The 13,551-nt window shown below is 38.0% G+C and overlaps 1 protein-coding gene across 1 annotated transcript in view; it reads right to left on the reverse strand.

Moving 5' to 3' along the window:
- The window catches only part of HNRNPUL1 (heterogeneous nuclear ribonucleoprotein U like 1), a 32,681-nt gene extending 22,917 nt beyond the window's left edge, over nt 1-9,764 (reverse strand). Inside the window, exons 1-10 of the mRNA XM_053721641.1 lie at nt 9,633-9,764; nt 4,229-4,375; nt 3,215-3,344; nt 2,991-3,064; nt 2,763-2,902; nt 2,567-2,666; nt 1,921-2,033; nt 1,538-1,804; nt 1,324-1,446; nt 1,087-1,215 (exon numbers count right to left, since the gene is read on the reverse strand). Coding sequence (XP_053577616.1) covers nt 1,087-1,215; nt 1,324-1,446; nt 1,538-1,804; nt 1,921-2,033; nt 2,567-2,666; nt 2,763-2,902; nt 2,991-3,064; nt 3,215-3,344; nt 4,229-4,375; nt 9,633-9,717 — 1,308 coding nt within the window. The 5' untranslated portion in view covers nt 9,718-9,764. The remainder of the gene's footprint in view (nt 1-1,086; nt 1,216-1,323; nt 1,447-1,537; nt 1,805-1,920; nt 2,034-2,566; nt 2,667-2,762; nt 2,903-2,990; nt 3,065-3,214; nt 3,345-4,228; nt 4,376-9,632) is intronic.
- Nucleotides 9,765-13,551: the final 3,787 nt, after the last annotated feature.

Raw genomic sequence — 13,551 nt, forward strand, 5'->3', positions numbered from 1 at the left:
AGTGCCAAGGTTGGAGTGCTGGGACATCTGCTATCTCTCTATATATATTTGTTTTATGTGTTGACACCCCCTTCCTCAGAACAAGTGGATAATTTTTTATATATTGATATTTATTAAACGTCAGGGTACAATATCAATACATTGTGTTAGGATGAGCTATACACACTATGTTCTTGTGTTGTACCACTTTGGATGTTAGTTTTAACATTGGGAGTATTCGATGTTATGGTTCACAAAATTCTGTTACCATGACTAATTTGGGCGCAATGTGCAAAGAGCGTGGGGCTTAAAGGGACACTGAACCCAATTTTTTTCTTTTGTGATTCAGATAGAAAGTTGCTTAAAATGTCATGCTCTAATTTACTCCTATTATCAAATTTTCTTCATTCTCTTGGTATCTTTATTTGAAATGCAAGAAGGTAAGTTTAGATGCCAGCCCATTATTGGTGAACAACCTGAGTTGTTCTTGCTGATTGGTAGATAAATTCATCCAATATAAAAGTGCTGTCCAGAGTTCTGAAGCCAAAAAAAAAAACCTTAGATGCCTTCTTTTTCAAATAAAAATAGCAAGAGAACGAAGAAAATTTAATAGGAGTAAATTAGAAAGTTGCTTAAAATTGCATGCTCTATCTAAATCACTAAAGAAAAAATGTGGGTTCAGTGTCCCTTTAAGGTTTAAATACGCTGTTTGTTCACTTGGTCTTGATAGTCTGAGGAAGAGGAGAAAAATCCTGTGGCATCACTGTTCATTACACACACACACACAAATTTGCTTTGTTCTCATGGCATTCTTCATGGAAGAGATATATAGGTAGGCGTCTGGAGCACTACATGGAAGGATATAGTGCTGCCATCTTTTGCTCTTGCAAATGGATAACAATCTTGCCAAACTGCAGCCATATAGTGGCACCAGACACATGCACACTTACCGAGTTTGACACTGCTTTTCAACAAAAGGTACCAAAAAGCAACAAATACAATTTTAAAATGGACATAAAATTAGAAAGTTTAACATTACATGATCTATCTGAACCATGAAAGAAAAATTGTAGGTTTCATGTCCCTTTAATTCATACATCTCCTTACCTGATCTAGAATGTAGTTGCGTTTCCGGCGGGCAGCAATCTGGATGAGTTTGTTCAAACATCCTGTCGCTCGCTGAATGAGTAAGTCCCAACGGCCAGCATAATTACGCTGCCTTCGAAGACCCATAACCTGAAGAGAGAAATTTGCTATTGCTTGGTACTAGATCCAAATCATCTCCATGGTAGGTATGCTGCTCTTGGCCCAGCACCCTACACACAAATTGTTCTGCATTCTTACCCTCATCTTTTCCATGATTGTGTTGGTTCCTAAAATATTGTATTTCTTTGAAGGATTGTCAGCTGCATGCTTCAAGGCCCACGTTGTTTTACCAGCACCTGGTAGTCCCACCATCATCAGCATCTGAAAAGACAACATCATATAAGATTGGATTAACGTGCAAGCAGGCCTAGTTTGTCAGAATATGCAAGTATGCTCAAGTACCATTACTCACCTCACACTCCGCTTTATTCTTGGGAGGTAGGGCACCACGCACTCTCTCGTAGGGTGGGACTTGCTGTATATATTTGTAGCCAGGTGGTATGTTGCAAAAGGGATCAGGTCGCTGTCCGAAGTTAAACTCTACAGCACAGTTTTTGACAAGGACATGAGGAAAGAAGGCCTGATCCACCACTGTATCCCTGCGCAATCTGTATGCCACACCTAGGGGACGACCATTTTTGGAAAACGACATCTCAATATCACCACGGCTCTCAAAGTCCTGGAACAGGGTGAGAAATATTCCCAAATAAGTGTCATAATAATGGAAGAGTAAGATTAAAAGGAGAACAATTATTGCTATAGAGTAAGGACTTTGTACACAAGAACTAAACATACAAGGAAACAGCCAATGACGTCGTTCTCTGCAAAGGGCTCTCCATAAATCTCAAACTTGCTATTGGTAGATTTTCTTCCAGTTCCTCCATAACCGTATGAAAATGGCTCTTCTCCTGTAGGGTTAAGAAACACAGGTAAGATTAGAAGGATACAAAAAGCTTAAAGGGACACTGAACCCAATTTTTTTTCTTTCATGATTCAGATAGAGCATGCAATTTTAAGCAACTTTCTAATTTACTCCCATTATCAATTTATCATCATGCTATCTTTATTTGAAAAGCAAGAACATAAGTTTAGAAGCAGGACCATTTTTGGTTCACAACCTGGGTGTTCCTGGCTGATTGGACAGTACCAATAAACAAGTGCTGTCCAGGGTCTCAAACCAAAAATTGGCTGGCTCCTTAGCTTAGATGCCTTTTTCAAATAAAGAAAGCAAGAGAACGAAGAAAAATCCATAATGGGAGTAAAATAGAAATTTGCATGCTCTATCTGTATCATGAAAGAAAAATTTTGGGTTTAGTGTCGCTTTAACATTAGCCCCTTTGGCTGCCTTGCTCTACCCTCTCTTTCGTAGGCACTCAGGAAGTCTTCGGGTCAAGCATTTGGAAAGTGAACATGAACACACAACTATTTAAGGTTAGTTTACCTAATTGGGTGCTGCAAGAATCCAAAGACCACCCAATACGCACTACATGAGGATCAGGCTCGCTGGATGGCAGGTGGGCCACAGCAATCTCTTCTTTTATCTACAGAGTACAAATAAGCCAGATGTCATGGTTTGTTTAACAGGATACGAAAAAAAAAAAAAAAAAAAAAAAAAAATATGGCAGCACTTCACTCACTCTCATTTCATAGCACACTTTCCCCCTTTTGACGCCATGGGTGGCTCGAGCCCCAGACCAAAGATATGCAAATCCTTCGATGGTCAATGGAAAGCCCATGGTTCTGTCTTTGTCCAGTTTGAAGTGTAGATCACTGTTGTCTGGGGGTTACACAGAGACTCACGATTTAGCACAAACCATATCTAAAGGAACATTAATTTACCACACATACAAGTTTTTCATACTCACAGTTATCAAGAACAACAACATTCTCGTCATACACTTCATCTTCATTATCTCCTGCAACATTAGGGGTTCGACCACTACAAGAGAAAGGGACATGCTAAAATATTCACCACATCAAAACACACCTCCTTTGGCTTCTAAGCAGTTGAGGGGTCAATTCAGATTAGGGCAAAGTAATCGCTACAGAAAAATGTTTAAAAATAAATAAATCCACCAAGACAGCATACCTCTTGTCCTCTCGATGCTCATAGAAACCCCGTCCTCTATCTTCGAAAGTCCTCTTGCGATTCTGAAAAGGTTTCTGGGTTCCCCCATAACCTGGATCCTGTTCTTCCTGTTTAATCTCGGTTTTTATAGCTGTTGAGAATAAAGTCGTATAGTTATAAGTGGAGAATTATAATAAATTAAAAAGAAAATTCTATGCGGACTAAAAAATTTAATCAGCAAACAATTTAAGGAGCATTAAGTGACACGTTAGAATTGCACACTTTATTACCACTGGTACAACTATAGGTGTTGGTTCCACCCTCAAAAGGAGGTCATTATTTTCTCAATGCTTTCTTATTTTTGTAGGGGTTCATTAACATACTACTGGTTACACATGGAGTGTTTTAAGTGGGGCAAACCATGCAGCACATAATAGTGTTTCAGCCTTCCCACAGCAACACACAGAGAGGATTAAACTTGTAAACAACAATGCCTTGTGCTGGTAAGTCTCTACAAAATGAGCAGTCAGTATGTATTAGAGAACTAGTTAAATTAGTTATTAACGTCAGTTGCCATTTTGAATATGCAGGACACTAAAACCAGTGGGTTGCTCTGTAATAAGCACAAATGTGACCTGTTACAGACTAGAGAGTAGATTATAGATGTTAGAAAGAGAAAGCAACACACAGAAAGCTTTAAAATGTGCAACTGTAAGGTTGGTTCCATACATTCAGCATTTTATAAGCATCAAGAAAATAGTTGTGCACACTATTCAAAAAAAATAAATTAGGTAACATATTACAGTAATAATTGAATAAAACAAGTACATCCAAAAGCAGTAAAGGCCAGCATTATTTAATCATTGCATTTAATATTTGGGTTTAAATTAATTTCTGTATTCATTTGAAGATTTATCAGATTTTAATAACTGTCTCACAATAAAAAGTTATAGTCAACTCAACATATCCCCCCCCCCCCCCGACTACATGAGGGCAATGTCTTAAAATCACTTAGGTAGAGAACTGAAAGGTTACCAGCATTAGGAGCAGGGGGACTCGAATCTACGGGTCTCCTGCCAAAGCCAAGGTCACGCTCCTGCTTGATGTTCTCCTGCCTGTAGGGTGGATACCCTCCTGGTCCCCCTGGTGGCCCATAGTTATCTGGAGTATTGTGTCCATAATCTGAAACAAGAAGAGTATGTTTACCAAGCCAAAACAAATGCAATTATTGACTTTCCATGCACCCAGGAATTAAACTCAATATGCTGACCACAGCGCAAGAACTTGATAGCCTAAATTGAAACAGATGAATGGATCTAAAAATAAGGAAAATAAAGACTTCACTCTTCTTGGATTCCTCCATCCCTGCCAGGATACACCCAACACTCTACTGTAAAGAAATAACACGGAGTAAGGGTTTATGTAAGCGGATGAAAATCTATATGTAAGAAACCAAACATGCATTATATGGTCTGAGCTCCTAAAATAAACGTTAGTAATCTGAAGAAAAATAAAACAAGAACCCTGACTTCTTGAGTATGGCATCTGCAACTTAAACTCTGCAAACCCTAAATATTCCTTTGCACCTCAACCCTATGCCAGGATGCCCAGACCTTGGGCATCCATACAATTTCTCCACTGTGATCATTGACTATTGCTGTGACTCCCAAAATAATTTTTATACCGGTTTCAATTTTTGGGAAGTTTATTTTATTAGCTATGCAAAATCTTACTCTTGTACCCTACATCCACCATTGTAAAAAATGGTGTTTTATGTCCATTTAAAGGAACATTGGATTAGATCAGTAAGCCACTGACAACCCACATATATGTGCAGCCACCAATCAAAATCCAGCTGTCAGCTCCTGTGCCTACCCAGGCATGTTTTCAACAAATGATACCAAAAAAATAAAAGCAAATTAGATATAATAGAAGTAAATTGGAAAATTGTTTAAAATTGTATGCTCTATTTTAATTATGAAATGAAAAAATTGTGTTTCATGTCCCTTTAAATCACCACTGCCCTTTCGGTTTTAAATATGTAGTTAAGGAATCCGTTAATAAAAATAAAGGTTTATTCAGTTTTTTTTTCCATGAATCAAATAGAGCATAATTGTAAACAACTTTCCAATTTGCCTCTATTATAAAAAAGTATTCATTCTCTTGGTATCCTTTGTTGAAAAGGGATGTAAGATCAAAAGCGTGCATGTGCCTAAAGCACTATACGGCAACAGTTTTGCAACGGTTTGCAGGAGCATTCGATGAAAGCACTTTTTCCTGCCAGAAGTGCTCCAGACAAACCTATATAGGTATCTGGCAACAAGAAAGAAGCAAATTTAATAGAAGTAAATTGGAAACAATTGTATACCCTGAATCATGAAAGAAAAAATGTGGGCTTTATGTCCCTTTAAAGAAATATGAAACCCAAAATATTTATTTTGTGTTTCACACAGAACATACAATTTTAAACAACTTTCCAATTTAATTCTGTTAGATTTGCTTTGTTCTTTGTATAGTTTGTTGAAAAGCATATCTATGTAGGGTCAGGAACAGCAACGCATTACTGTGAGCTAGCTGTGCATTGGTGGCTGCACATATATGCCTCCGGTCATTGGCTGGACCAATGTGTTCAGCTAGTTCCCTGCAACGCATTGCTGCTACTTCAACAAAGGATATGAAAAGAATAAAGCAGATATAAAATAATTCACTTAAATTGTATGCTCTATCGCAATCATCTTGAGGTCTTAGCCATGGCTGGGTGAAAAATTGCATGTGTAATCAAATGATGCAATGGCTAGAATAGCGTGCACACCACAGCCGAACCGTACAAGACCACTTCTTAATTTATTAGATGGGGACATGTTGTAAATGAGGCATTTGTGAAGATACAAGCTGTTTGTCTAAGCACATAACTGCCACCTTGATAAAGACGCTCTCCTAGTAAGGCAGTGCAACAGGTCTCTCTGCCAGCCCCTCGGAAAATGCGGTGCGGTTGCATCCTTTCCAGACCATGTGGCTGGTTACTACAAATGCCAGAATGCGGCATGGCCAAAGGGGGAGTGGTCCAGTAGGCTGCTGTGCCGGGGCAGATATGCAGCAAGGATTTGAGGGCAGAGTAGTTTATCATCAAGAAGTTGCAACTCACTGCTTTCTCAGAGCCATTTCAGTGCTAGAGATGTGAGGTGATAGGGTTCTGTTTCTAACATCTTCCAGTTTTAGTGCTACAAGCTAATGTAGTTAATGTACCCTAATTGCAAACTGTACTAATCAATTGAAGTTTCTTTGGTTTATGTCGCTGAAACCTGTTCATCTTTGCTGACACCTGCAGGACAGATTAATAAACTATACAATGACTTCAATAGAATTTTTAGAATTTTTTAGCAAAGAAAATATTTATTAAGAACTATTTAACTGTTCTGCAAATCTACTATATTAAAAACTGTTAGGTCACGATTTTCCATCCATTATTGTGGTTTTCTGCTGTTCAAAAGTTCTTGATAAGGGTCTCGGTTTATAGTGTACTGTAATTATAGGATAGATATAAAAATGGCCAGAATTTGCTGCTGTGGCTTCTTGTTACATAACTTTTCTATAGCCAATACTGCAGTATTTAAAGGGACAGGAAACGCCAACATTTTATTTTGTGATTTGGATAGAACATACCATTTTAAACAACTTTCTAATTTACTTCCATCATCAAATTTGCTTTATTCTCTTGTTATCCTTTGCTGAGGGAACAGCATTGCACACCTGGCAGCAAGATGAACACATCTAGTCAGCCAATCACAAAAGACAAATGTGTGCAGATACCAATTAGCAGCAGCTCCTTCTAGTGTAGGATATGTGCGTATTCTTTTTAAAAAAAGGATATCAAAGGAACAAAGCACATTTCAAAATAAATAGAAGTTAATTTAAAGGGATATTAAACCCCAAAAATGGATTTCATGATTCAGAGAATACAATTTTAAACACTCAAATTTACTTCTATTATCGAATTTGCTTCATTCTTAGATATCCTTTGTTAAATAAATAGCAAAGCACATGGGTGAGCCAATCACATGAGGCAAATATGTGCAGCCACCAATCAAAAGCTACTGAGCCTATCTAGATATGCTTTTCAGCACAGAATATCAAGAGAATGAAGCAAATTAGAATGTTGTTTAAAATGGCATTTGCTATCTGAATCATGAAAGAAAAAAAATGGGTTTAATGTCCCTTTAAAAAAAGTCTTAAAATTACATGCTCTATCGGAATCATGCAAGTTTAGTTTTGACTTTTCTATCCCTTTAAAATTCCAGTATAGGTGACAGGTTTATCAGGCAAAAGAAGCCATTACTATTAACATAATGGAGTTATTTGTAAACAGTGTAATACATTGTGTGTTTATAACTATGCCATGATAATTTGCACGGTTACTAGTAACTTGGTTTAAAACGGTTTTATTATGTAAAAACAAAAATGTTTTATACTGTGTGTGTATGTAAATATATATAATGCATAGACAACTAATAAATACCTGGCACCTAGAATTTGAACAAATTTGTATACCACTGTAGTAAGAAATCATTTAAAGGGAGACGAAACTCATTTTTTTCTTTTGTGATTTTTACTCCTATAGGCAAATTTTCTTCATTCTCTTGGTATTTTTATTTGAAATTTAAGAATGTAAGTTTAGATGCCGGCCCATTTTTGGTGAACAAGCTGGGTTGTTCTTGCTGATTGGTGGATAAATTCATCCACCGACAAACAAGTATTGTCCAGGGTTCTGGGCTTTCTTTTTCAAATAAAGATAGCAAGAGAACAAAGAATTTTGATAATAGTAAATTAGAAAGTTGCTTAAAATTGCATGCTCTACCTGAATCACGAAAGAAAAAATTTGGGTTCAGTATCCCTTTAATTGCATATTGCTATAAGGTGTTAAATTTATTTCAATTTTAGAGAGCTACAAAAACATTAATGAAAAAAAAAAAACAATACACATTTAAAAAGGAGCCAGACAAGACTGTGTATAAATCTAAGTATGATGATACAAGAAATTAGGAAATTAGGAGTAAAATTCTAGGAAATAACCACTTTGATGCGCATGACAAACTATGCACGCCAAGCCATTTTTGTCATGCAGGGGAACTGCCGATCAAACACTGTTTTCAAATATCCCCACACACTACAGGTCGGGGATCGTTGGTGGCCTAGTGGGCGGCACTCCCAGGCTTTATGGGAGTTATGGTAATGGGGGCAGAACCAGGAAGCTTAGTGTTGCTTCAAAGGGAACTGGGTGGGGGGAGGTTCTTCAAACCCCTCAATCTCAGCTCCCTAGCAGCAACAAGCCTCCAAGACCCCTAATTTGAAAGAAAATTGCCTACTATTTTAAATAATGGTGGTCTTGAAGCAGTCATACAAAAAAAGTTTAAAACAAAGTGGGGGGAAAAAAACTATTTGGTTTTGCTTGTGAATGGGACATTATATGAAAAATAAAATCTGGTATGTCTAGAGAACCCTAATAAAGTATTTTCAACTAGACAAGTACCCCTACTATATATTTTAATTTTGTATAGATAGGTGAAAAAAGTGCTTTTATTTCTGTACTTCCCAACGTGGCCTCTATAATCTATATTATAACCCCCCCAAAACCCAGTTTGATCCCCTATATCACACATGGCCACACTGGATGACAATTTAGTAAGGTTCTCACTGTAAAATGGTCACTATTTTTAATATGATTTACTGATGCAGCTATCATCACATGCCATGAATTATAAATATGTCACATTGTGAATCTGCTGGGCCTGTGTGTGGGGAGAGGGGGGAATACATAATTTGTGAGAGTCACTCACTGAAAATTGACTTCTAATAAGGTTTAAACTAAGTAGCAAAACAAAAAAAAGCATAAATTTGGCTCAGCATCTAAAATAATGGCTTAGCAGCTAAAAAGGTTAAAAATTAGATCACTCCCTGCGCTTTCAGTTCCTTACTAACCATCATTGTACACCAGAGCCTCCTCCTGAATAAAAAAACAAACCAGCTAATTTGACAAATTCTTTAGCATATTCTCGTCTTTACAGCCACATCCCTCTCCATTTTTGTATATAAAGTTAGTCTTAGTCATCATAAATGCAATGTCCAGTCTCTCTCCCTATTCTAAATAATCCGAATGGTCCTCACATTGTACCTCAAGCATCCCTTATTTTACCTCTTCCGCCCCTCCTCACATTGTTAAAGCACCACAGATAACAACCATATTCTAATTTCCTATGCATAATAATTCCCCTGCCTGTGTCGACCTATCTAGCGGTCGTGTAACATTTTACCGCGTATATACCATTATGTTCGCGTGCATAACTCTCCAATTCACTGTTACGTCTCTTATTTTACCTCAAATACATACTATTAATCCTTCCCACATCGTTTTTTTCACCCCTCCCTTTCCCAGCATTCTTACACCGACTCTCCCCGTCCCTTCGGAAATCTCTGGGAGGACCCCCTTGATAGTCTCCTCGCAGTTGGTGATGATACGGATCCCCCATTACTCTCTCCGTGATACAAAATGGCGACTAAATTTTTTTTCCCTTCCTCTCACACTAAGCCGAAGCGCGCGCGCGAGCTCAGGCCAATAGAAAGCGAGGGGGGAGTCTAGAAACGCACAGATTGGGCAAAATGCTACACGTGACAATAAAAAACTGACCATTAGGAAGCGCGTTCACCCGTCTCCCTTGGAAACAGTAGGGTTGGATGAATGAAATAGGATGTGATTGTACGACCTCCATGTTGCTACTCCCAAATATGCTGATGTGAGAAGATTGGTTGGCCATCTTGGTACTCTCATAACGACATTTTGGTACGCCTCGCGGCCGACATTTTACTATTATTCTTACGTATTAGGAATATATCGTTTGTATAACACTGTATGTTTCGCACAATCTATTATATTTTCACTTAGAAAACAGTTTAGATTTAATCTAATTACACCTTAAAATGTGTTGAACTGTACCTGGTAAGCTCAAAATAAAATGTTCAAGATATTTTGCATTGTTTTTTTTTTCAGTAATACCACTATTGCATTGGCATTATTTAACATTTAGTGGTCGATTTATCAAAGGCTTCACAAGGTGGGTTCTCACAAAGAAAACCTGCACGCCGTATTTAACAACCGGGGAGATTGACAGCTCAAAATAGCGCTTGTGTGCAATGCTGAATTCCACCAGGGGAATTCATCCCGCCAGAGGTGGACAGGGGCGCATATATGCACCCATGTCCGCCGCAGCTTAATAAATCGACCTCTTTAGGGCTAGATTACAAGTGGAGCACTAATTTATCGCATGCCGGGCTTACCAGAAGTCCCGGTGTGACTGGGATTGTCCCAGTTTGTTGGCACTGTCCCAGTGTACCACCCGGTTGTTCATTCTGTCCCAGTAGGGTTGCCACCTCCTGGTTTCGATTCATGTGTCCGGGTTTCAGACCACCTGAAACCCGGACACATTATTCAAAATGACCGGACTGTGAGTCTGTGGCTGTGGCTCTCCAGCATAGTTGTATGCTGATACGTTGTTACATACAGCCCTGCTTAGCTTAACGTTCATGCCCTTTTAAAGTTCACATTTAGTAATACCGGCTGAGTGACCAGCATAGGGTTTTTTAATTTTGTAGTACTACTTGGTTTATTTTTCTAGGAATTTAAAGTGAAGGTCCACTTTGATGAATTAGTGCCCGGTTTTTAATAAACCTATTAAAAACAAGGGCACTTTAATTCATCAAAATTGACATTTCACTATTTTCTTCAAAAACTTACCTTTTAATCCTGGCACCCGCTCCAGCACTACCTCCGCACGTCGCAAGCCGTCTTCTGGATTAAACGTACGTTTTTGAAGAAAACAGTGAAATGTCAATTTTGATGAATTAAACTGCCCTTGTTTTTAATAGATTTATTAAAAACCGGGCACTAATTCATCAAAATGGACCTTCACTTTAACACCCGCCTGACCCATGATGACATCACCGGTGATACACGTTTAGGGGAATCATGTGGGTATGACCAGGAAGTGCAGACAGGCAGTTTTTTTGGCGTAGAGCTTGCTTTACTTCATGCAGAAAAGCATTTTGGCTGTAATCTTCCTGCATTATGGTATAGCGTAGCCTCTTAAACAGCTTTAGCAGGTATGTGTTTCCTTTTTACTTATTTCATTCAATGTTGTATTTCTGCCTTATCAGTATCCAATTCTGTTCCTTAATTAGACACATAAAACACATATTACACTGCAGATATTTAATTGTGTGATTTATATGCTTTTCACTATTTTATGAAATTGGTAATTATGCCTGATGTTTGGCATTATTTAGAATCTGAGATTTAGATGAATGATTTATTTGCTCATGTTGTGTATGGGTTGCCATGACAACGTAATGGTGCTTTTTTTCACTAGGGGGTGGTGTTATGGTCTATTTAAACTGTGTGATTCACTTGTGACTGAGGAAGGGTAGAGTACCCACAAAATATTATGCACATAAAAGCTACTACTTTTAAAGGACCGGTAATTGCCACGCCCCCTTGACCATGCCCCTGACCACACCCAGATTGGCACCACGCCAGGTGGTCCCAGTTTCACCTCTAAAAATTATGGTAAGCCTAGGTAAATTCACACGTCTACAAGCGCACAATAAATAACCAGCCATTACAAGTGTCTGGTTATTGCTATTGTGAGCTCGCTGTAGCAATTAGCCCTTATAAAATTAACCAAAGATCAGATCTCTGGTTAATTTTAAAAATGTCCCCCACCAATTGCCCTAAAAATAAAATATAGTGTGCCTTAATAAAGTTAAAAAAATAGTAACATCTTTATTTTTATTAAAAAATTGCTGCACAAAGCAGTTTTTAGGGATTAAAGTGAGGGGATGTGGGTGGGGTTGCCAGGTGTCCAGTATTCAGCTGGACAGTCCAGTATTTTAGCAGGCTGTCCAGTAAAATCTGTACAAAAATACTGGACACTTAAAGACCCCTGTCAGGTAAATGTAAAGGGCTCTCTAGGCCTGCCTCTATGCATTAGAAATATGGCTCAAAAAGAAGTTACACTGTGCATTTTCTATTATATGTGTTACAGGCGACCATGGGGGTGTTTAATTATTGCTAGCAGCCAAGGGGGTTACATCACTGCTCTGTACATATGTTACTGGCAACCAAGGGGGTAAAATGAATGCTTAGTTGTGAAAATATATGTGGTGGGATCAACCCAGGTACGTCCCATATCCAATCACCTATAGGTCGTCGGGTATTTTTATGAAGCCCAGCTGGCAACCAATACCAGCTATGGGCTAGATTAGAGTGGAAGCAGTAGTTTGCACTCAAGTTCAAGCATTAAAATAGCTATAAGTAATTTGTTGCTCTCAGAGATTCACGCTCGTATTATGAGTTGAAAGTAAAACGCTTGCTCTATCATGTTCATAACGTCACGGTAAAAAAAAAAAGTAGACTTTGAGAAATCGCAATGCCCAGCAGACTTCAATGGAGCTGAAAAAGTTGAAAAAATACCTAGCCTGCACAAGTCGCACAAACGCGGTTATTTAAAGCGTAACATAAGAAGATAATATTGCCTATTTTAGAAATCTAATGTTCTGTGCATAGCAAGATATATTTAAATGTATATCTGATGGATATTTGCACAAATATATATTTATACATATATATATATATATATATATATATTTATATATATACAGTTGTATGCAAAAGTTTAGGCACCCCTGACAATATCCATGATTTTCATTGATAAATAATAGGGTGTTTGGATCAGCAATTTCATTTCGATCTATCAAATAACTGAAGGACATTAATATTTCAGTAGTGAAATGAGGTTTATTGGATTAACAGAAAATGTGCAATATGCATCCAAACAAAATTAGACAGGTGCATACATTTGGGCACCCTTGTCATTTTGTTGATTTGAATACCTGTAACTACCTAGCACTGATTAATTGGAACACACAATTGGTTTGGTGAGCCCATTAAGCCGTATACTTCATAGACAGGTGCATCCAATCATGAGAAAAGGTATTTAAGGTGGCCAATTGTAAGTTGTTGTTCTCTTTGACTCTCCTCTGAAGAGTGGCAACATGGGGGCCTCAAAACAACTCTCAAATGACCTGAAAACAAAGATTGTTCAACATTATGGTTTAGGGGAAGGCTACAAAAAGCTATCGCAGAGATTTAAGCTGTCAGTGTCCACTGTGAGAAACACAGTGAGGAAATGGAAGATCACAGGCACAGTTCTTGTTAAAGGGACAGTAAACACCAGAATTTTTGGTGTTTAAAAAGGTAGATAATCCCTTTATTACCCATTCCCTAATTTTGCATAACCAACACAGTTATA

This window comes from Bombina bombina, chromosome 7, assembly GCF_027579735.1.
Source record: "Bombina bombina isolate aBomBom1 chromosome 7, aBomBom1.pri, whole genome shotgun sequence".
Lineage (NCBI taxonomy): Eukaryota > Metazoa > Chordata > Amphibia > Anura > Bombinatoridae > Bombina > Bombina bombina.